Source organism: Vigna unguiculata, chromosome 10 (genome assembly GCF_037176805.1).
Source record: "Vigna unguiculata cultivar grain cowpea cultivar isolate G323 ecotype 2 chromosome 10, ASM3717680v1, whole genome shotgun sequence".
NCBI classification, from domain to species: Eukaryota; Viridiplantae; Streptophyta; class Magnoliopsida; order Fabales; family Fabaceae; genus Vigna; species Vigna unguiculata.
The window spans coordinates 47,271,824-47,296,303 of NC_140801.1; the positions used below are offsets into that span (position 1 = coordinate 47,271,824).

A 24,480-nucleotide genomic window follows, 5' to 3' on the forward strand; every position below is an offset into this window, starting at 1 on the left:
CTGAAAAAATTAGTCATAAACATGTTAATAATAATCAATGCATAAAAGAATTTTAAACTTCTTAAACATTTTTTCAAAGATTTTCTTTATTCTTTTTAAATAATATAATTTTAAGACAATAGAGGTTATGATCTCATCCGATCGTGTTTTTGTTTTAGAATAAAATTTTCTTTCTTTAGATTTTAAAGTTCTCTATCTCTGCATAGTTTTATGAGGTGATTATAAATCTTGTATGTTAGATCGAAGCCAATTATATTAATATTTGTTAGTTCATATTTGTAATGATATGTTGTCTTTTGTAAATGAAGTTCTCTATGAGCAAGTTTTGATGTCTCTAACTTATCTTAGTTTTGAAAAAAAATTTCTTGAGAAGAGAAAAGAGGAGTTAATGTATTTAATTCATGTTAGTTAATTTGTTTTGGAATTAAGGTGCAAATAGAGACTACATGAATCTTGTGAATACTCACTGTGTTTTTTTATAATGAAAATAATGTTTTAGGGATCTTTAGTTGAAATTGATATTTATTCGATTAAGTTGTTTTAGTTTGAAATGTGATTATGTTGTTTTCAAATTTTGAGATGGATAATGATATTTTAACCCACTTTTTTTGACCCATTTTCAACCTATCATTCTCATCACTCTTAGATCATCATATCACATCACTACAAAAAATTAAAAAATAAATGATCTAAGGATGATGAGAATGGTGGGTTAAAAGTGGGTCAAAAAAAATTGGTTAAAATATCATTTTCCTTTGGAGACATACTAGTCATTAAATGAAACTAAAGGTTTTATGATTAATTGCGAAATTACGAAAGCTTTTAGATTATGAGATTTTTGAGTAAAATCCTTTGTTTTTAATGATAGAGCCATATTGGTGTTTATGAACAAAATTATTTGTTTGTGATATGTTGGTATTTAAAATTAAAGTAGAGATTACTTCAGTTTATAAAGTTTGTGAACTTAATTTAAGACATGTTTATTTAGTGAAGAATTATCACTGATGTAAAAATGTAGAGATTGTTTCTGTTTATAAAGTTTATGAACTTAATTTCAAGACATTTTCACTTAGTGAAGAATTATCAATAATGTAAAAATGTGGGCAAAAAAAGTTGTTTTTCTTAACAATATTTTTATTTGAACAATTATTGGTTGTTTGCTTTAAATTTCAAATAAGAATAATTTTTTCTTTTAGTAGATCGAGAGTAAGACAAAATATTTATCTCGTTTGATTTTTGCTTAAGTGAAAATATATAAAGTGATAAAAAAAATGAGGAATTTATGTTCATATAATTGTGAGAAATTGTATATAACATTTATGGTGTATTCTTGTGTTGCATGATAATGCGATATACGATTGCATAATATATATATATATATATATATATATATATATATATATATATATATATATATATATATATATATATATATATATATATATATATATATATATATATATATATATATATATATATATATATATATTGTTAGATCACAACTACTATTACACTAAGATATAACTACACATAAGGAAAGACAGAAACATAAAACACTTTCTTCATTCATCGCCCTAATATCACTGTACAATGTACACAATGATATAAATACTGGGAAGGATTGCAGTACAATTGGCCCCCAAAGTTGGGCTATAAAAACAACCCAAACATTTTCTAACAATAAAAATCTTTCATCCAATTTGGTTTATGGATTTTTCGTTTAGTGGGCTTGTGACCCGTAACAGAAGTATGTTACATTTGGATACATAATGATGTATTGTGATCCTTTATGTGTATGTTGCCCGTTAAAATGGTGTGTGATGGGAATACCTGTGATGATATTACACAATATTAAACTTGGAATTGACTATGGAGCGGGGATATTTGGATTTTATTGATGATGTAAATTACATAGATATTAAAGGTTTTATAGTGAGTGACACAATAGATCCAACAAACCTTACTAAGATATACTATGATATCATATTAGGAAGTGAATTTAAGCATAATTCATTCTTATAAAAACAATTTGTAAGGTAAAAATTACCCCTCACTCTTAAAATGTAAATTGACCTTATTTTTAGATCTCTAACAGATAAGACATAAGGTGGTAAGAAACTAAAGAAAAATCTTATTATAATAGATGCAAGCAATCACCTTAACATAAAATTTTGTGGTTGATTTTCAATCGATAGGTGACTCTAATGGATCAAGTTAACGTCTTTTGTGTAATATACTTAATACGAGTCATTTGAAAGACGTTGAGTGTGACAAATTATTTTGAATCATTGAATATGTTTAAAGATTCATGTATGTTAGATAAAAGTGGTTTAAGAGCATTTTCTCATATTTTTTTTCTAATGTGAGAATGCATATGACACATGTTAGAGATGTATATTTGTTAAATTAATTTGAGATATGTGTACGTGGTTAAATGATTTTATATTATGGAGAATATGAAATAAAATAAATGCATTAAAATTTATATTTATTATTTTATCTCACAATACAATATAGAAGAACATGTAGCTCCACAAATGATAATATAAAAATGAGATAGAATTAGGAGAAAATAATTACTATTTTACGAGTATTTCTTTAGCGTTTTATATATATTACTCGAGAATTCACTTATAAAGTAAAAAATATTTTAACAAGGAAATAAATTGATAAATTGATAAAATGTATTTAATGTCTTTTAATATATATTGGTAACATTTTATATCCTCATTATGATACACTATCGTAACATCTTGTAACAATTATCTTTTTACAGATAATTATATATAAACACTTATAAACATGAAACACATATAATAGAAAATTACCTATTTATATCTTTGTTCAATATTTAAGCTTTGAAAATTTGTCTTTTGTAGTGTTTTGACTTTGAAACATAAACTCCTATTTGATACTTGTTTATTTTAAATATTTTGGATCATAGCATTTTTTTATTATTTCTTAAAAGTTTTTAAAGTTAAAAAAAGACTATTGTCATAAGAATAGTTAAAGTGATTGCTTGGATAAGGAAAATAATATCTAGTTTTTGAAAAAATAAATATAATAAATATTTGTTGTAAAAGTAGTTAGCACCAAAACATTAGAGAGCTTAATACAAAAACATCTTATTTTTTTCTTGGAGAAAAAGTTTTGTATCTTTTAAAATATTTTCAAGAAAAATAAAAAAAGGCTTAAGTGTGACTTTTTTTTTTTCGAAAGAATCATTTGTCTCGTAGCACTTTCTCTGCTAATACTTTTTCAATTAAAAAAAATATTTATTTTTAAAGTTGGGACGAAAATCATTAAAGTTTTGAATAGAAATAGATTTTAATTTCATATTCAAACTTATAAATTAAAATTATATTTAACCCTAAAATTTATAACAATAAAATAATTTAAATTCATGTTAAAATTTTAACTTGTTTTGAAACAGATTTTACTACTTCGATGCAATGGTTAATAACAACCATTTTAAACCATATCATTATTTTATGAAACTAAATAGGAATCACATAAAGGAAAAAATAGTTGATTTGATTCCACTGCCTAAATAACACAATCCCTTATTTTTCTTCTTCATTTTAGTTGTTGTGAGATAGTTACTTACAAAGACATTCAAATGTTTAAGTAAATAATTTTCTAAATATAATAAATAAAGATAATAATAAATGAGTGGATAATTTTATCTCACAAATAGAGATGTCAAAATAGGTTTTAACATGTGAATCAACCTAACTCGCCACGGGTTTGAGCCGGGTTGGGTTGAGAAAAATCTAGATTTTTCAAAGATGGTTGAACTCAATCCGGTTCACTTAACCCACAGGTTAAACGAGTTCGAGCCAAGTTGATGATGAGTTGATACTTTAATATTTAACTATAATCTTTATAGTAAATTATTCAAGTAACCGTCTTATCAACAATTTTTTCTAAATTAGCATGACAAAAATGTGTAGCTTTTTTATTTATATTTTGTTGAATAGCATCACAAAAAATGTGTAATATTATATGTTTTGTTGGACCATATGAACACTTTTTTGAAACAATTCATCATATATTGGTAGTAAGCATGGTATTGTCATCTCATGCGTTGTTTAAAAAATTATTTAAATATTTGAATACTTATAAATAAATAAATAAATGATTTTTTTAATGTGGGTTGGTGAGTCAATCCACTTAACACACCAACCTCTGATGAGTTAAGCTAGATTGCAAAATTTATGGCTCACCATAAAATGAGCCGGATTGGATTCATTGATTTTTAATCCGACTCGTGATGAGTCACCCGTGTGAACCGGTTGATTTACTTTTATATGTCTACTCGCAAATAATACATCTTTATATATATATATATATATATATATATATATATATATATATATATATATATATATATATATATATATATATATATATATATATATATATATATATATATATATATATCATGAGTCTTAGACATTTGTCAAATATATTAAATTCATTTTAAAACTATTTAGGTTGTCCTAACCTAAATATTTAAGACATTTATTTACAATTTGTCTTTTTTGATTACCTCATTAAATTTTCCAAACGAACTACCACTTTAGAATTTAAAGAGTAAATAAGTAGATTATTAGTTTTTAAACTTAAATCCAAAGAAAGCAAAAGGGTTGTGTTGTAGTTTTGAGAAAAAGCAAGGGCCAATCTGAAGGGATACCTTCCGTAAAAGAGTCACCGCAGGGAACACGACCCTACAAACCTTGTTTTTGGCGCACACTCAACACACCCTTCTCTCACTCTGTAAACTACAAAACCTAACCCAAAAAAAAAAAAAAACACACCCAACACACTTTTTTTATAAAAAAAAGAAAAAATGGTTAGGGTTTGACCCGAAATCGCACAATCGCGTGCGACCCACACAGTGGAATCCCACACACCGATCCGGACAACAACAGCAGCAGCAGTATCATCATCATCATCATCATCATCATCATCATCGACTTCTTCGTTTCACTCCTCTTTCTCTCCGGGTTTTTCCGATCCACGTTCGCGATTTTATAGAGAGAGAAAAACCGAGGCCACTTAGAGAGAGAAAGAAATGGTGGATGCACGCTGAGGCGTTTTTACGCGGAGGGAAAACCGAAAGATTCTCTTATTCTCTGTGTTGCTTGAATTTTGGAGGGATTTGGGGTTTTCTTTTTTCCTTTTGTGGGGTCTCCTTTTTTTTCTCTTTCTTTTTTTCCCAAAATTGAATTGGGTTTATTTTATTCTGGGATTTTGTAGTGAGAGTGATCTGATTTGGGGGGGTTTTTTCGCTGGCACGTGTGTCATTGAAATTGTGAGAGAGTTTGCATGCAGTCCGGTGGGGGCCCCGGCCGGAACCCCGGAGTGGGGCGGGCGGTGACGTCGTCGGCCGCGGCGTCGCCGACTTCTTCGTCTTCGGCCTCGCAGTTGGGGTTGGACTCTATGCAGCAGCAACAGCAGATGGGTTCTAGGCAGGTGTGGATTTTGGGTTTTAGCGAATTTCGTTGAATATTGTGGAGAACATGTTACTGTGACGAGTGATGTTGGTGCTTAGTGTTGTGTGTGTGTGAAAAGGTGATGTTAGTTTGTGGGTTTTTGATTTGAACTTTGTTGACTTGACATGGCTGATGTGGGGTTTTGGGAATGGGGAGTGCCGTGCATGTTGGAAATTGTGTTGTAGTGAGATTTTGTGTGTGTGTTTGTTGTTATTAACAACCTCGTACTTGTCTGACCTGGTTTGTCGGGTTTGTGGTTGTTTATTTCAAGAGCATTTATTTTTTGAGGTGTACAAGAGGAGTCAAACTAGGCATGTTTTAATTTTGGAGAATGTGCTGGAAAGAGCAGTGAACTTGGTTGCGAATGAGTGTTGCTGACTTTGTCACTTTTTTCAGTCAAGTTTCCTTTCTATCGCAGTAATGTCTGAACCTTGGCGTGCTGTTTGGATTTTTTAACTATTCCTTTTGCATTTATTTTATGTTCTCGTGTGACGTTTACTTATTGGCGAACTTAACTATATTCTGTGGATTCCTAGATTTGCCTTTTAGAACGAGGGTTATGAAAACATCTGGGTAGTAAAACTTGAGGTACGTATTTTGGTTTAAACCCAACAACCCCTTTAAGGTGCTACATTGTTGTAGTTTTTTCTTAAAGACCGTTGATGTATATTACAACAAGACAGGCTCAAGTTGCAATTGTTAAAAGTGTTTTGTTGTCAGCTTCTGCACTATTAATATTAGCCTTAATTGTTTCTGCTGCCTATCACTTACGGTTATGAGTAGTGAAACCTTAGTGATGTCTTACATTTAAAATTGTCTGTTTCTTGTGGCTCTTAGTTTCGTATCTAATGGGAAATTTGTCATTATAACGATTTATTTCTCAAAATATTGTGATAATTGTTATATGCCTGATTTTCTGCATGTTTTGTGCTAATGGTGGTTAGGGATTTGTCAGAAGAAGTCATAATCATGGTCTTGTTTCTATTTCATGTTTGGTTTTTTCTTATGCGTTGTAAATAGCCTACTTAAAATTCCATGATTTTTTCTTTCCAACCTTTGTTCTTTAAAACCATAATCTGTGTATATGATTGTGAATCCTGTAACCGATGGGCTTGTTGTGCTTAAGAATTTCTTTGTATTCTTCTCTGTTTTGGCATCAATAAACTTTGCATTATGATTTTATATTTGTTGTTTTTAATGCGATCTTTTCACCTCGTGATTGGTGTTAATAATCATGACTTTTACATAACTGTGTACATGCGCAGTCATTTCAACAGCAACTGCTCAGAAAACCCGAAGGGAATGAAGCATTTTTAGCTTATCAAGCAGGGCTTCAAGGGGTATTTGGGAGTAACAATTTCTCATCTCCTAATGCCATGCAACTGCCTCAGCAGTCTCGGAAATTGCATCTTGGTTCCAACCAAGAAACCCAGCTAAGGGGTCAAGGTATTGAGCAGCAAATGCTAAATCCTGTCCATCAAGCATACCTTCAATATGCACTCCAGGCTGCACAACAAAAGTCTACTCTGGGAATTCAGTCACAGCAGCAAACTAAAATGGGAATGTTGGGCTCTGCATCTCAGAAGGAACAGGAGATGCGAATGGGAAATTTGAAAATGCAGGAAATTCTGTCTATGCAGGCCGCGAATCAAGCTCAAGGATCATCCTCCAGGAATTCATCTGAGCTTGTTTCTCGTGGGGACAAGCAAATGGATCAAGGACAGCAAATAGCACCTGATCAGAAGAGTGAAGGAAAGCCTTCAACCCAGGGACCACCAACTGTTGGAAATTTAATTCCAGGGAATATGATAAGACCCATGCAAACACCAGAAGCACAGCAGGGCATCCAAAATGTTGTAAACACTCAGATTGCAGTATCTGCACAATTGCAGGCTATGCAGGCATGGGCACGGGAGCGTAATATTGATTTATCACATCCTGCAAATGCGCACCTAATGGCACAGCTCATTCCACTGATGCAGTCAAGGATGGTCTCACAATCTAAGGTCAATGAGAGCAACATTGGTACTCAGTCATCACCTGTTCCAGTTTCAAAGCAGCAGGTTACTTCTCCAGCAGTTGCAAGCGAGAGTTCAGCACATGCCAATTCATCGAGTGACATGTCTGGGCAGTCAGGTTCTTCAAAAGCCAGGCAGACAGTTCCACCCAGCCATCTTGGCTCAACAACAAATGCTGGTATGGCTGGTAACTCCAGTGACATGGCAACACAACCATTCAGTGTTCACGGTAGAGAGTCTCAAACCCCTCTAAGGCAGCCAGTAGCAGCTGGATCTCGAATGCCCGCTATGCATTCTCAGCAGTCTTCTGCCAACACGAACTTAGGTGCAGACCATCCATTGAATGGAAAAACTTCATCATCTGGTCCAGAACCTCCTCAAATGCAGTACATCAGGCAGTTAAACCAAGGTGCTTCTCAGGCTGGAGGTCCATCAAATGAAGGGGGTTCAGGAAATTTTGCCAAATCTCAAGGACCACCAGCTCAGATGCCTCAGCAACGAACTGGTTTTACAAAACAGCAGCTGCATGTGCTAAAAGCTCAGATACTAGCATTTAGGCGGCTGAAGGTCAAATCTTTTTCTTGTCTCTTATTTCGCCTTGTCTGTGTGCATCTTTCTGCCTTATGTCTATGTGTTCTATGTCTGTGGTCCTTGAAAGGATGTCCTTTGCATAATGAATTTCCTTTTTCTGTTGGTTTGTAGAAAGGGGAAGGTACGTTGCCTCAAGAACTTCTAAGGGCTATTGTTCCTCCATCTCTTGAGACACAGGCGCAACAGCTTAGTCATGCTGCAGGAGGACAGAACCAAGATAAATCTACTGGAAATATTGTGGCAGAACAAGCAAGCCACATTGAATCCAATGCCAAGGAGTCGCAGTCAGTCCCTGCTATTAATGGTCAAAGTTCTTTAAAGCAGGAATCATTTGCCAGAGATGAGAAATCCACTCTACACCCAGTTCATGTTCAAGCTGTTGCACCACCTGTGTCAAAGGAATCTGTCCCAACATTATCTGCTGGAAAGGAAGAGCAGAAATCAGTTGGATCCTCTGTTAAGTCAAACCAGGACAGTGAACGTGGAAACAACACTACTCCTGTTAGAAACGAGTTAGCATTGGATAGGGGGAAGGCTATTGTGTCACAGGCTCCTGTATCTGAGACAATGCAAATTAAGAAACCTGCACAAACTAGCACTGTTTCTCAGCCAAAGGATGCGGCATCAACTAGAAAATATCATGGACCTTTATTCGATTTTCCTTTCTTTACTAGAAAACATGATTCTTTTGGTTCATCAATGATGCTAAATAACAATAATCTGTCACTGGCATATGATGTCAAGGATCTTCTCTTTGAGGAGGGAATGGAAGTACTTAATAAGAAAAGGACAGAAAATTTAAAGAAGATTGAAGGTTTATTGGCAGTAAACTTAGAGAGGAAAAGAATTAGGCCAGATCTTGTTTTGAGGCTTCAAATCGAGGAGAAAAAGCTTCGCCTTGTAGATCTTCAGGCACGTTTAAGGGATGAGATTGACCAACAGCAACAAGAGATAATGGCAATGCCAGATAGGCCATATCGAAAGTTTGTTAGGCTGTGTGAACGTCAGCGCATGGAGCTTGCCAGACAAGTGCAGGCATCTCAGAAAGCAGTAAGGGAGAAGCAACTAAAATCAATATTTCAGTGGCGCAAGAAGCTGCTTGAGGCTCACTGGACCATTCGCGATGCCCGCACTGCCCGCAACAGGGGGGTTGCAAAATATCATGAGAAGATGTTGCGGGAGTTCTCAAAACGGAAAGATGATGACAGAAACAAAAGGCTGGAAGCCTTAAAAAACAATGATGTTGACAGATATAGGGAGATGTTGCTGGAGCAGCAAACTAGCATCCCTGGTGATGCTGCAGAGAGATACGCTGTTCTTTCAACTTTCTTAAGCCAGACTGAAGAGTATCTACACAAGTTAGGAAGTAAGATAACGGCTGCTAAAAATCAACAGGAAGTGGAAGAAGCAGCAAAATCTGCTGCAGCTGCTGCGAGAGTGCAGGCATGCTTCTTAAGTCACTTCCTCCTCTACTTCCTATGTTTTATGAAAAGTCTCCCAGTTTGTTTACATGGTTTTTCTATAAAATTGTGTTTGAAGGGTGTCTGAACACACTCTTTTGGAGTTTTTACATGGCTCTGATCCATATTTTGTTTTTGACAAAAGGGTCTCTCTGAAGAAGAAGTCAGAGCAGCTGCAGCTTGTGCTGGAGAGGAAGTCATGATTAGAAATCGCTTTCTGGAGATGAATGCTCCTAGAGAGAGTTCTTCTGTTAACAAGTGTGTTTTTGTTAGTCTATTTTTAGTTTCCTGTCTTAACTTTTTGTGTACATTCGTGAGGGTAGGTGTACTTTTGTGAGCCTTGTTTGCTTGAAATGTGTTTGTGATCTTTTTATATTAGCTTATGGTCTTGAATTTATTTTTTTGTAATTATTATTTTAAAACTTTATTCTATTGGTTTGTACAATTATGCATGTGATGTTTGAATGATAAACATTTTGGCGACTTTTCAGATATTACAACCTTGCTCATGCTGTAAGTGAAACAGTCATAAGACAACCATCAATGTTACGAGCTGGAACATTGAGAGACTATCAGCTTGTAGGTTGCTACATTATATGAAGCAGTTACTCTTAAAATTAATTTCTCTAAAATGTCTTCCTGAGCAAGTTTCCAAGACTTTGATACATTATTCTTTTCAAGGTTGGTTTGCAATGGATGCTTTCTTTGTATAACAACAAGTTAAATGGAATTTTGGCGGATGAGATGGGTCTTGGCAAAACTGTACAGGTTAGTACTATTTTTTTTCTTTTTTTTGTTTCTCTTGCTTAGATTGGGAAGAACATTTTATCATTATTATTATTGTTTTTGCTGTTAATTGACTTCACAGTTCATTGTTAAGTTTGTTATGTCATTACATGGGATAGATTAGATGTTTATTTGTATTTGTATGGGTAATATTAATTATCCCCCTTTCGATAACTTGTATTTTTTTCTCACCAGGTTATGGCTTTGATTGCTTACTTGATGGAGTTTAAAGGAAACTATGGCCCCCATCTTATAATAGTACCAAATGCTGTTCTGGTTAACTGGAAGGTGAACTTTCAATGAATTCATTCGGTGGATATTTCTTTTTGTGTGATCGTATTTTTAACATGGAAATTTATGTTCATTATGCAGAGTGAGTTTTATAATTGGTTGCCGTCTGTTTCTTGCATATTTTATGTTGGGAGCAAGGATCACCGGTCAAAATTATTTTCCCAAGTTAGTGTGCTTTAACTAATTACTTAACATGTTTAAAGTGTTGTTAGTCATTGATGAATTTTCTTTTAGGAGGTTTGTGCTATGAAATTTAATGTCCTTGTGACTACTTACGAGTTCATCATGTATGACCGGTCAAAACTATCAAAAATCGACTGGAAGTATATCATAATTGACGAAGCACAGAGAATGAAGGATAGAGATTCTGTTTTAGCTCGTGATCTTGATAGATATCGTTGTCAAAGACGTCTGCTTTTGACAGGAACACCATTACAGGTCAGATTTGCTTTAACACCATATGCCTTATAGTAAAAGGTAATGTCTGTATTATATGTATTCATTCATTTCTAATTTTTATTGTTTTCCAGTTAGACCAAACTCTACCAGTTCGATCATCACGTCCAAAGTTTATTTTTTCGTTCAGCTTGTGCTTCCTTTTATAAAAAAAAGTTCCATTACCTTTTCTAAATACACTCACTTTAGTAATTACTGTTTTACTTGCTGAACTAGTACTTATGAGTTGACCTGCATTGGGACCTATACTAGTTAGATTCTTATTTAGATATCCTCAAGATATGTTTTTACATCATTCCATATATGAGAGATTATGTTCAGGAGTTCCCCTTCTAGGTGATTGAGGACAGGTAAGGCATTGGGGAAAAAAAATATATCGAACCATTTTAAAAACCAATGTTAAGAATATTTTGATCCCATAACGTGGCAGCAATTTTCAATTTAATCATTCTACAAGAAAAAAAGAAATTCAGTTCCAGTGTGTACAACTGTTTTCCATATTCGGAAGGGTCTATGTTTAGCAAATTAAAGAGTGTCCCATATATGGACCAGCGATATTTTATTTTTTATCCCATTTCATGGCCGTTATTTTCAATTCAGTGGGCGTTTGCATCTTTTGCTGTAGCTTCGTACCAATCTCACTGTGTTAAGACATGAAATTGAAATTTGAAATTTAGTGTTAGAAATAAGGACCAGACATATATTTAAGTAAGCCAAAAATTAAAATACGCTCCAGTTGTGTTTGTTGCCAATTAGGAATAGTGCACTTGATGACACGGCTAGATTTAGTTTTAACAAAGCTAGTAGTCTGAGTTTTGTCTTGAGTTGTGCATACCTGATAAATGAGGCTAAGCATGGTACTAGGCCAATTAACTGTTGTATTTTGTTCATGTAGTTCTTTTCCGTCCCAATTTAGTTATCATGTGAGATACTATTATGATATATGTCTGTATTTTAATTTTAATTACAATCAAAAGTGTGAATAAGTTTTCCTGTCAATTTGTTTCTGATTATGTTAGTTGTGCCTCTTTAGCCACTAAGGTAATGAGGTAAAAGTTTAGAGCATTGAAGTGTATGTTCTACATGACTATATAGTGTCAAGTTGATGCCAATGAACAAATCATTTAGATCCATGACACAGTTGATCAAATTATAAATGGTGTGTTTTATGTCTCTGCAGAATGATTTGAAAGAACTCTGGTCTCTCTTAAATTTACTTCTTCCTGAAGTTTTCGATAATAGGAAAGCCTTTCATGATTGGTTCTCTAAACCATTTCAAAAGGAAGGTCCCTCACAAAATGTAGAGGATGATTGGCTTGAGACAGAGAAGAAAGTTATTATTATCCATCGACTTCATCAGATTCTTGAGCCTTTCATGCTCAGGCGTCGTGTTGAAGATGTTGAAGGTTCACTTCCGCCAAAGGTGTGATTATAGCCCCCAAACTTATGCACTTGCTCATAATCTGGCTTCTTAATGCTAATACTGAATCCTTCCTTGCAGGTTTCCATAGTTTTAAAATGTAAAATGTCAGCTGTCCAAAGTGCCATTTATGACTGGGTCAAATCGACGGGTACCCTTCGTCTTGATCCTGAGGATGAGAAACGCAAGCTTCATAGGAATCCAGCTTATCAGGTGAAGCAATATAAAACTTTAAACAACAGATGCATGGAGCTGCGTAAGACTTGCAATCATCCATTGCTTAATTATCCATTCTTCAGTGACCTATCCAAGGATTTCATTGTAAGATCTTGTGGAAAATTGTGGATCCTGGATAGGATTCTCATAAAACTTCAGAGAACTGGGCATCGAGTTCTACTTTTCAGTACCATGACCAAACTTCTAGACATCTTGGAAGAATATCTACAGTGGCGAAGACTTGTTTACAGAAGAATTGATGGCACGACAAGTTTGGAAGACCGGGAATCAGCTATAGTGGACTTCAATAGCCCTGATTCCGATTGTTTCATCTTTCTGCTTAGTATTCGAGCTGCTGGACGAGGGCTTAACCTTCAGTCTGCTGACACGGTTGTCATCTATGATCCTGATCCAAACCCTAAAAACGAGGAGCAAGCTGTGGCCAGAGCTCATCGTATTGGACAGACAAGAGAAGTCAAAGTTATATACATGGAAGCTGTTGTTGACAAAATCTCTAGTCATCAGAAGGAGGATGAGGTGAGAAGTGGAGGCACTGTTGATATGGAGGATGAACTTGCAGGTAAGGATCGCTATATTGGGTCCATTGAGAGCCTCATTAGGAACAATATTCAACAATATAAGATAGATATGGCTGATGAGGTTATTAATGCTGGACGGTTTGATCAAAGAACAACACATGAAGAGAGGCGATTGACACTGGAGACATTATTACATGATGAAGAAAGGTATCAAGAAACTGTTCATGATGTTCCCTCACTACAGGAGGTTAATCGCATGATTGCCAGAAGTAAAGAGGAAATTGAGCTGTTTGATCAGATGGATGATGAATTCGATTGGATTGAAGAGATGACACGATATGATAATGTGCCTAAGTGGCTTCGAGCCAATTCAAGGGAAGTAAATGCTGCTATTGCTGCCCTATCAAAAAGACCATCAAAAAACACTTTATTGGGTGGTAATATTGCCATGGAATCAAGTGAAATTGGTTCTGAAAGGAAAAGGGGACGACCCAAGGGAAAAAAACATCCTAATTATAAAGAGTTGGATGATGAAATTTTGGAATACTCTGAAGTAAGCTCTGATGAAAGAAATGGATATGCACATGAAGAAGGGGAAATAGGAGAATTTGATGATGACGGGTATAGTGTGGCTGATGGTGCTCAGACTATTGATAAAGATCATTTGGAAGATGGTTTGCTTGGTGATGCTAGATTTGAATTTCCTCAATCCTTAGATAGCAACAGAAATAATCAGATGGTTGAAGAAGCTGGTTCCTCGGGGTCATCGTCAGACAGTCAAAGATTGACGCAGGTAGTGTCACCATCAGTCTCCTCTCAGAAATTTGGTTCCCTCTCTGCATTAGATGCCCGACCAGGTTCCATTTCAAAAAGGATGGTATGTGGCTAATGGCTATACTTGGGATGCTGATATTTTTTTGTTTTTACCGATTCTTTTATGCTATCTCATTATTATTGAATATTTTATAATGATTTTTAAAACAGACAGATGAGTTAGAAGAAGGGGAAATTGCAGTATCTGGTGATTCTCATATGGACCATCAACAGTCTGGAAGTTGGATTCATGATCGTGAGGAAGGTGAGGATGAACAAGTACTGCAAAAACCAAAGATTAAACGCAAACGCAGTCTTCGTGTTCGACCCCGTCATCCCACTGAAAGACCTGAAGAAAAATCTGGTGGTGAAATGGCATCTCACTTGGCAGTTCAAGCAGACCACAAATATCAAGCGCAGCTTAGGACTGACCCAGAATCCAAAGCACTTGGTGACTCAAATGCCAGCAGGCATGAACAAAACACACCATCATTAAAAAATAAACGAACTTTGCCTTCACGGAGAGTAGCCAATACATCTAAATTACATGGATCACCGAAGTCTAGTCGATTGAATTGCATGTCTTTACCTCCACAAGATGGTGGTGAGCACTCCAGAGAAAGCTTGGAAGGCAAACCTATTTGTGGATCTTCAGGTCATGGCACTAAGATGACTGAAATTATCCAGAGAAGGGTATGCATCTTGAATTGATTAATCTTGTGTCTTTTTCAACAAAGGTCATGTTTGCTTGTGGAGTGGATCATAAGGCTTCGATACAGTGAGAACAACCAGAAACTTATTAGTTTTTCTTAATTTACAGCAGTAATATAATAATAAACATAATGTATGGTTGCCGACAAAGGTTTGTCCACACTGTTGAATTAAGAGGGTTGTCTTCAGTCCTTACACGTATCGGTTGATCATTTTTAAGTACTAGTATAAGTCCTTGTTGAGTCTTATGGCATGCCCTAACCTAGTATTGAGGAAACTTCCCCTTCCCCCTTCATTTCCACTTTTTGACTAGACTTATTTGCATGCTATAAAAGTTTATTCTCAATATTCATGTACTAAAAAGTATTTAAAACTAATTTTATTTCTGTTCTGGCAGTGCAAAAATGTAATTAGCAAGCTCCAAAGGAGAATAGACAAGGAAGGCCATGAGATTGTACCTTTGTTAACGGATTTGTGGAAGAGGATTGAAAATTCTGGAAACAGCCTATTAGATCTAAGAAAAATTGATCAACGAATTGATAAATTTGAGTATAATGGAGCAACAGAGCTTGTATTTGATGTGCAGTTCATGTTGAAGAGTGCAATGCATTTTTATGGTTTTTCACATGAGGTTAGGTTCCTTACCTGTATCTGTACTTTATTGGCTTTTTGATGGAAGCTGTTGCATTAACTTGGCCTCTCGAGATGGAAATTAATCGGTTCCCTGAAACTACTTGGTATATTTGATTCAATGATTTGTATATATGCATAAAATATTTTAAAAATGATAGAAGTTAATTCAAAATTGATAACATTCATAGTTAACAATAAAAAGTCATAGGTATAATAAGTCAACCAGCAAATGGCAAATACAAGTTTCCTAGATTGGAATAGTCAGTCATCATCTTCTAATTAGTCATTGGTACATCTATAGAATTCAAGTTGGGAAATTAAAATCCCACAAATAATCCTCTAGAAAAGCCTTAATGTTCTAAGTCATTCCTAAAGATTTGTTGTATTGTAGCTACCCTATTCTTCTAGTTGAGCCAAAGTTGAAAACAAAAGTCTAAAACATTAAAGAAGTCCAAAGATTAATCGGTCACTCTTATCTTCCTTTTACATCTTGTCCTATCTTGGCTTTAAGATAAGGCTTTTGTGTCTGTACTATTCGATGATAGTTGTCTAAAGAGTTTCACCACACTGACATGTTTGTGATGGATTTCCATGCGTTTAGCTTAAACCAATCGAATCGTTTATGTTTCTATATCGAGCAAAGGACAAAATCTATCGAAATGAAGAATCCTGGTTCTGACTCTCAATATGCCGAAGATTACTGCTGTAGATAATGTGATTAAGATTATATGATCGCTGCTGATTCCCAGTAGAATTTATACAAAACACATTTGGTGAATGTTAACTAGTATTTATTTTTCGCAGGTAAGAACTGAAGCAAGGAAGGTTCACGATCTCTTTTTTGATATCTTGAAAATTGCCTTTCCTGATACGGACTTTCGAGATGCAAGAAGTGCACTTTCTTTCTCTGGTCAAGCTGCAACCGGTACAGTAGCATCCCCAAGGCAAGCGCCTGTTAGCCAAAGCAAGAGGCACAGGCTGATAAATGAGATGGAAACCGAGTCACACCCTTCACAGAAGTCACTGCAACGTGGATCAGCTTCCAGTGGGGAAAACAGCAGGATCAAAGTCCATTTGCCACCGAGGGAATCAAGAACCGGAAGCGGCGGCGGCAGCACCAGGGAGCAACCTCAGCAGGAGGATTCTTCACTGCTGGCTCATCCAGGTGAACTGGTTGTATGCAAAAAGAGAAGAAATGACAGGGAGAAATCTCTGGCAAAACCCAAGACTGGTCCTGTTTCACCATCTAGCATGAGAAGTCCAGGGTCATTGAAAGATGCTAGATTAACCCAACAAGCTTCCCATGCACAAGGATGGGCTGGGCAGCCATCTCAACAACCGAATGGCTCTGGTGGCTCAGTTAGCTGGGCAAACCCTGTAAAGAGGCTAAGAACAGATTCTGGGAAGAGAAGACCAAGCCACACGTAAGGTTTTTCAGTGATACAAGGATGGTAAATAATGGACATATTTCTACTACTAGTTTCTGGGAATATTTTAGTTGCCCTTTCATAGATTTTTACCTACCCCCTTACTGTTAATATAGATTAGGCCTTAAAAAAGTGTATTTTACGGTTAAAATGTAAGTTCTCCAATTTTTTTTTTTTTTCTTTTGGATATCTGCATCTTGTAGCTGTTGAAGCTTTCCTTAGATGATAGCTGAAACTTTTGTATAGTAAGTCCATAAAATGCATCTCTGGTAGGTCCTGTTTCCCTTTGTGCCAATTCATCCACAACCATGTTTACATGAAAGATGCTACGATCCTTTAATTTGTCTCAAAAGAACACAAATAAGAAAAGAAGAACGAAAGTGTAACTCATCAAGATTAAAATGACATTTCATAAAGCTAAAACATCACTCAGAATATATCAAATGCCCAGAGCTCTGCTATGGTTATTTTAGAAGTATATCACAATCAGGCAATGCAATCATACTCCATATTATTTTCATTTTGATATGTATTATATTTTGACTTTGGGTGAAAACTTGCAACATCTTACATATGATACTATACAATACATAGTGTTGTCTTTTCAATTATATTTAAAATTAGTTTGATAATAATATCAACAGTGTTTTTTTCATTTAGGTATTATTTCAAAATTATCCTTATCATATTTAAATATAAAGTAGTCGAGTATTTATATTTCCATATCAAATTAAGAGAGAAAAAAATATTTATTGGTTCCAATTTTTATATTTGTTTAGTATACAAATTTCAAGTAACTAAGTTTTTAGGAAAAATATATTGAATGCATTATTGAATTACAAACTGGTCTTATGAATGACGAACTTACATAAGTTAAGTACGTTTATTTTTTAAAAAATTAACGGTTTGTTTGGAACACAATAATAAAAGGGTAGAATATACCCATATATAGAATAAAAATGTCACTTTTATAATCCTTCTGAATTTGAAAAGAAAAAAAAAACTGGTCTAAACATGTATTTATGATGTGTTCAAAATCAAACAAAAAGACATATAAAGTCTTCGTTTCTTTTCCTTTTCCCTTGTCTTTCATAAACTAAAAAAATCATCCCCAAAATCTAAAAGTAGAGTCGGTGAATAGTCATTTCATTTGCTTTTACGAGAGGAGGAAATCATATAAAAAAATTGAAGATGCTATTATCAATCTGTGTTGGAGAAAAAAACATATCTAGCTTGTAATATTACTTTTCTTCATTTCATGCACTTTTTCCAAAATACATCTGACAAAAACTGAAAAGGAATATCCACAACAATCATTTTGCCATAAAAATGAAACACAGTGCAGCCTTTGCAAATTGCAATCTTGGTACAATGTATAGTGCATTTGCATTGTTCTTATTCTGATGAAAAACACTTTTCTACTTTCAATGAAGAGATTATGTGATCACAAATATTAAGAATACATTTCCTAACACATTATTTTGAATAAATATATATATTTTTTGGTTGAAATTTATTAGAACAAGTATAAATGTGAAACTAATGTTATTTAATGATTCTCTCCTTTTGATTATGCAGTCTTTTAATAAGTCTCATTAAAATTTTAGATTAAAAGTGATATTACGATATCCTATATGTATTTATTTATATTTCATTAATTTAAATCTGATTGTATTTCTTCTGAAAAACTTTACCATGAAATCAGGGTCTTAAAAAATCTAAAATTTAAAATTTAAGAGTTACTTGTTCTCCCTATGAAATCATAGTTTAGTGAAAAAGAAAAGTTTTTTTGAATGATGTTATTGTAATTTTGTTGTGGTCTGGGTCACAAAGCATAACCTGATTTTCATTTGTCATTTTCCTGAATAATATTTGGCAGAAAAGCACTCACTAAGTCACTAAGCAGCATTAGTTTTTTGGTTTAAAAATAATAACATCACATCACATCATTATGAGCATGAATAAAATATGTTGTATGTAACATCATGACTCCATTATGATGAACTAATAGCTTTTCTTTGTCATGGAAGAATCGCTTTCATTGCCGAATTTAAAGGATTTAGATTCTGTCAAATCTACTTTCTCTGCAAGGACACACCAACATCAGTTACTGCATTTTTTATTTCTCTTATGTAAATATATTAAGAATTTAAGTGTAACTCAAAATTAACTATGGATACTAATACAAAGTTGAATATCATATAAAAAAAATTTATAAATTTATTATTTTAGGTCGAGAATGATATTAATATTTTATGTGAATTAGACTGTATTACATTTATGTGATCTATTTTTAATAAATTTTTCATCAAAAAACCTATTTTTGATATCACATGTAATATATAACCAATTTAGACCGTTGTGATAAAAATAATAACACAACAATATTACCACCACTACAACAACAGCATAAATAAAAGTCAAGATGAAGATGAAAAAGTTAAGTACGGTTAGAATATATTTACAATATTATTTTTTTTCTTTATTATATCTTTTGTGACTGACAATAGTGATTTTGATTCACTATTAGGTTCTATATAATATTGAATTTGTGCTCTCTCCTTTAAAGGAAATATATTATATATCATGTAAGTACTATATTTATTTCCTTTCTAATAAACACTATATAAAAAAATTTCATAAATGTTAATTTTTTATATAAGTTGAACTCAAATCACATCTTTAAATAATCGTTAATGTTTATGTAATATTATTTGAGTAATTATTCTCAAACTCTGTACAAAAATAGGTTAACTATTGTATCCATTTCATAATTTCTTGATTTATTTATCTCTATAGTAACACTGCTATTATTCAATATAGGTTCATGTTTCAACCATGATCTAGCACCACATGTTGATCCCGCGTTATCAACTGAATAAGCCCAGCCACATGATCAAATTTTGTAACCTTTGTCACTTCATGGAAACCACACAACTAGAAATCCAGAAGGAACATGAGTGTTCCTATGTCACTACATATATATCAGAAAACATAAACATCTCAGAAATAATATGATTGGAGTGACAATAGAAAAAAACCCTAAACTTCTATTTCATTTTCGAAATGAAAAACATAAAAAATGAAAATCTTGGTCCCTTTTAAAAGGATAAATATATAATGCTTACCCACTAAAGAAATTTGATGTTTTAAATAAGGTTTGGTAGTTGTAATGAAAGTTTGTTCGACTGAGACTAAAACTAGAAAGTTCAATATAATTTATTTATTTATTCTTTCTTTCTTTCACTCTTGAAAATCAACCATCCTTGTAATGTTTCATTTTTATTTTTACATCAAGGTATCCTCAAATTTTAGAATTATAATACATTCAACATTTTCGATCCAATGATTATGGATTTAGTTATGATTTCTCAGGCCACCATCCTATCATATCTATCTATTTAAATGGATATGTAAAATTTTATTTTAGAATTAAATGTTTTTTTTCTTAAACTATTATGAAATATTGTATTTTATCTCTAAACTAAATTTTAAAGTATTTAATTTTATACTTCATAAAAGTTATGTAAAACATTAACATAACTTTCATAATATGTGAGGACAAAATATTTTATAATTTAATTTAGGAACATAATACAATTTTTTAATCATATTTAATCCTTTATTTTTATATATAAGTACATAACATTATCTATTTTAATATAGGTTAGTGGTCATGAAAATTGTTAACCAGGAAAAGAAGAAAAAGTGTGTGCTTGAAAAGATAGAAAGAGGGAAATTGTTTTAAAAAGAAACAGTCATAGTTATATTAAATAAGATTTTAGGAAGTAAAATTTATCCAACAGATAGTTTTAAATAAGAAATTTTCCAATTTAAAATTAAAGTTATTTTTATTTCCTCTTATCCAGGTAATTTGAATTCTGTTTTCTTTTAAATGCTTGAAATGCATACAAAATGCTAACTAGTAATACCACTATGTGTTGGAAATAAAATTGAACTAAAAGCATATTGTTACTAAAAAACAAAAAGGGCCCACCATCATGAAAAAATTGACAACTCATTCCAAAGTTGAAGGAATTGATCTCATTTGAGATTGTAATCTTAATTAACATTATGCGATTTAAGCAGTATCTTATTCACTTTCCATTCTTTCTCCTATCAGAAAAGGACTTTTCCATTATTGCCATTGCCTTAATTATACGAAATAGTGAAGAATAGCTTCATCCTAATTATTTTATATATCATATAGACAAAGTATATTTAAAGTATCGGATACGGGGATACGGATATATATTGGACACAGATATATAACCCAAATTGGACACAAATATATAATCCAAATTGAAGTATCGGTTCTTCTTCATAGGTCTTAACCAAGATTCTCTCATTAAGAGGTATCCATGGCAGTAGAGGAGGAAATTGATTTTGATGTGCAGCCAAACAAGCACTTAATCCATTCAATTAGAGAAGAGTAAGAATAAATAAGATTGCACGAGGAAATGAATGGTACATTATTTACAGTGAAACTGTGAAAGAGTAACCAACTAAGAAGGAGAATTTTCCACTATCCACAACCAAGTACATTACATTTAATGAGGTGAATTAACATGACTAGAACATCATGTACAAGTAAGATAAAATGAGAAGAACATGCAAGACTAGGGGTCTGCCTTACCAGCAACCTGTTCATCACTAGAATCATCATCTTCATCTTCAGTTAGCTCCTCATCACTAGATTGCTCTTCTGTTGCAGCTCCTATGTCCTCAGGTTTAGCATACTTCTCACAGTATTCTGAAATTTCAAGTAAAACACACACAACTTAATGTTACATTTAGAAATCAATGCTCCTTGAAAATCATATAGAATTTTTTTTTGCAGCAATCCAAGCCCAGAGAAACAAATCAGACTCAAAAGAAGTTCAGAAAATCATATAGAAATTGTTTTTTGCAGCAATCCAAGCCCAGAGAAACAGATCAGACTCAAAAGAAGTTCAGATTCACTACTGAGTTTTTGGGTGCTGTTCTCTTTTGAGTATGAGTATAGAAAACACACTGATGTTGGTAAATTAATTTTTCTAATATACTTTAAAACATCGGTGTAACAGAAAAAAAAAAATCCAGCAGAGAACCCAAATTCACTCAAGAGGGGTACTTTCTACAAGTTAGCCTTCATAAAAGTCAACAAAAGACAAGTAATTCTGAATTTTCATATGAATGATATATATACAAGAAAGGTAAGAACTTGAGTGAACCTTGAGTTGTGAACTAGACCCACAGATTGATATAGGTAACATTGGCAAAACAAAATGATGCAGTGGTATCTCATAATTAAAAGTCAATGATCAAATTATCTCCATGGACAGACTCAATGGAAGGTTTATTTCCTTACTTTTCTGTTTAGGATTAGGAGAAAGTGTCAAAGCGGTGGTAGAGATTGAGGTAAAATCAACTCTGCTGGCAGATGATAGCTATAGATAGTAGAGTTTATGATGCACTCAATGGAAGAAACAGAAGCAAAAGATTTTCTGATAGCAATTGGATAACAATAGGAGAATCTGAATTATCAGTAAATTGTTATAACTGTTTGTGAGAGTGTGCAGGTCAATGTGTATTGCATAGTAGTTCATGGTCCATAACTCACTATTTTGAGGTCAAGAAATTGATCAAGCATCACTCATTATTTAGAGTTTACATAAACTTAAATAAGGAAGAACAAGACAAAGCTTCAGATATAACTTATCAATCAGTACCTTTAACCTTTTGTTCATAACTGGCTCGATCGCGCATCAGTAATGCTGCAGCTTCTCCATTTAAGGGGTCTGATGGATTGGGATACAGAAGAAGTTGTGGTAAAAACACCTCAAACACATTGACAAGATCTGAAGGAATGCATATACTTTAGACAGAACACAATAAACCAGAAAATTTCTGAATATGAAACCAAATATTTTCTCAGAGGGTTTAGAGAAAGAACATTACCAAACATGGGACTCCAGGTTTGATTGATAACATCAAGACAAACTGATCCAGACCTGAAGTTATCATTATCCATTGTGATCACTTAACTATTCTTAAAATTTCTTAAAATCAACAAAAAGGTCAATTACTTAACGTATATAGTTTCATAGCAATAGTTCAAGGTTCTTACATCTCATCAACATTTGGGTGATAGATTCTATTGATAAAGCCTATGGAAGGAGATTTATAGGGATAAGCATCTGGCAGCTCAACTCTTACTTTCCACACACCTCCATGATAAGGACCTGCAAGGAACCATCACAAGTATGAATCGAAGGATTATGAAAAATCAAAAGTCCATAATTGAGTAACAACAACTTTCAAAACCAAACAATAGATCTCAGTTCAATGTCTAGAACCAGGGACAGAACAATAAACAAAAGTAAGAAAAAAAGAAAACAGCAACTATCATGTACATAAATATTCCTAGTAACAAAAAACCATCTCAATCTTTTTCTGGTAAAAGATTGTTGTCCTATTAAGACTTAGAAAGCCACAATATGAAGAGGAGAAACCAGTAAGAAAATAAATATAAATTGCTTTGTGCAATAACTCTGCAGAATGTACACGGAGCAATCAACTCATGAAAGAAAACAAGAATTACAAGGAGACGAGTTCTATATGAGAATCTTGATGTTGCCGACAAAATCTAAATCTAGAACCACCGAAGTCAATATAGGGTTAATCACCACATATCCAGAATAGCCACCAACCCTTTTTCATCCAAAACAATTCACAAAAAGCAGCAAAACTAGTAACAAAGATAAGAGAAAGGAGAATTTACTCTCATTGGGTCCATGGAAATGCACATAAAACTCTTGCATTCCATCATTAATCATCTCCACCTTGTAGTCACTCATCATCCTAACAATTGAAGAGAAAAAACCCAAAATCAAGAGAAGAATCCGGAGTCAAACTCAGACACCCAATTGGAAAAAGACTGTAACTTGAATCAAAACAAAAGCATAAACCAAAAAACAAAAAATGATGTGTATTAACAGTTTCATCAAGTCCATCTCTCGCCGCTTGCTTGGAGAAGACATGGTGTTTGATTTTTTCTTTTCCTTAGTTACTTGCTTTTCAGGGATTAAGAGAGAGAATGAGAGAGGTGTTTGGGAAGAAGAGAAAGAAGAGGTTTGTGGGAGACCTTTGCTTGTGCAAATGGAAGAAGAAAATTGGTTCAGACAGCAATCACCAAAAACTGGGACTTACATAGTAACAATAATCACAAAAATAAAAATACTTTTATCAAATACCTTGTTTACATAAGCAGTGTGTTACAAAAACTAAATTTGCTAAAAAAGAATCCACAGCTTTGGCTTTTGTTGAATAATCAAGAACAAAATAAAAAAAGTTAAACAAAAATAGAAAATAAAATAAACTTGTGAATAGAAAATAGACATTGAAGTAATAGCCTACCCTTTTACATGCCTTACAAGATTCCTTCCAACCTAATTCCCATTTCCCATGTTGCAACTTTTCACCGTCTAAGTTAAAATATTCCAGCTTTAATATTTTAGTAAATTAAATAATTCAAGATTTGGTCACGTACGCTTCATTTTGTTCCCACGTCATAAACCCTTACCTAGATTCACATGTCAAATTTAACACAAAAATCCATTTCAATTGTATATAATAATAA

General features: G+C 33.4%; 2 protein-coding genes across 7 annotated transcripts; one reads left to right on the forward strand and one right to left on the reverse strand.

Moving 5' to 3' along the window:
- The first annotated feature begins 4,764 nt into the window (after positions 1-4,764).
- Positions 4,765-17,154, forward strand: LOC114166285 (chromatin remodeling ATPase BRAHMA-like). 2 transcript variants are annotated; one of them, XM_085668255.1, is made up of 15 exons: positions 5,373-5,478; positions 6,035-6,086; positions 6,764-8,083; positions 8,219-9,550; positions 9,713-9,825; positions 10,059-10,146; positions 10,249-10,335; positions 10,549-10,641; positions 10,726-10,809; positions 10,879-11,082; positions 12,281-12,523; positions 12,602-14,152; positions 14,260-14,781; positions 15,197-15,430; positions 16,237-17,154. In XM_085668255.1, exons 3-15 carry the CDS (start codon positions 6,875-6,877, stop codon positions 16,858-16,860), a joined length of 6,384 nt encoding a protein of 2,127 aa, XP_085524381.1. In that variant the 5' UTR covers positions 5,373-5,478; positions 6,035-6,086; positions 6,764-6,874; the 3' UTR covers positions 16,861-17,154. The 2 variants fall into 2 exon arrangements, with proteins under 2 accessions (XP_027906801.2, XP_085524381.1); XM_028051000.2 differs by lacking the exon at positions 6,035-6,086 and having other exon boundaries at positions 4,765-5,478.
- Positions 17,155-21,281: 4,127 nt separating this feature from the next.
- Positions 21,282-24,220, reverse strand: LOC114165836 (ubiquitin-conjugating enzyme E2-23 kDa-like). 5 transcript variants are annotated; one of them, XM_028050435.2, is made up of 6 exons: positions 24,095-24,220; positions 23,623-23,702; positions 22,969-23,083; positions 22,800-22,852; positions 22,571-22,639; positions 21,282-21,612 (listed from the first exon to the last, which is right to left on the reverse strand). In XM_028050435.2, exons 2-6 carry the CDS (start codon positions 23,699-23,701, stop codon positions 21,479-21,481), a joined length of 450 nt encoding a protein of 149 aa, XP_027906236.1. In that variant the 5' UTR covers position 23,702; positions 24,095-24,220; the 3' UTR covers positions 21,282-21,478. The 5 variants fall into 5 exon arrangements, with proteins under 5 accessions (XP_027906236.1, XP_027906233.1, XP_027906235.1 ...); XM_028050432.2 differs by having other exon boundaries at positions 22,571-22,699; positions 24,095-24,207; XM_028050434.2 differs by having other exon boundaries at positions 23,838-24,111.
- Positions 24,221-24,480: the final 260 nt, after the last annotated feature.

Excerpts from the sequence above, each read along its gene's own strand:
- LOC114165836 (XM_028050431.2), bottom strand. The coding sequence starts at position 23,881 with ATGTCTTCTCCAAGCAAGCGGCGAGAGATGGACTTGATGAAACT. Across the intron at positions 22,853-22,968 it reads CACCCAAATGTTGATGAGAT|GTCTGGATCAGTTTGTCTTG; the intron begins GTAAGAACCTTG and ends TGATAACTTCAG. Across the intron at positions 22,700-22,799 it reads AACCTGGAGTCCCATGTTTG|ATCTTGTCAATGTGTTTGAG; the intron begins GTAATGTTCTTT and ends GCATTCCTTCAG.
- LOC114166285 (XM_028051000.2), top strand. The coding sequence starts at position 5,332 with ATGCAGTCCGGTGGGGGCCCCGGCCGGAACCCCGGAGTGGGGCGGGCG. Across the intron at positions 8,084-8,218 it reads TAGCATTTAGGCGGCTGAAG|AAAGGGGAAGGTACGTTGCC; the intron begins GTCAAATCTTTT and ends GTTGGTTTGTAG. Across the intron at positions 14,782-15,196 it reads CTGAAATTATCCAGAGAAGG|TGCAAAAATGTAATTAGCAA; the intron begins GTATGCATCTTG and ends CTGTTCTGGCAG.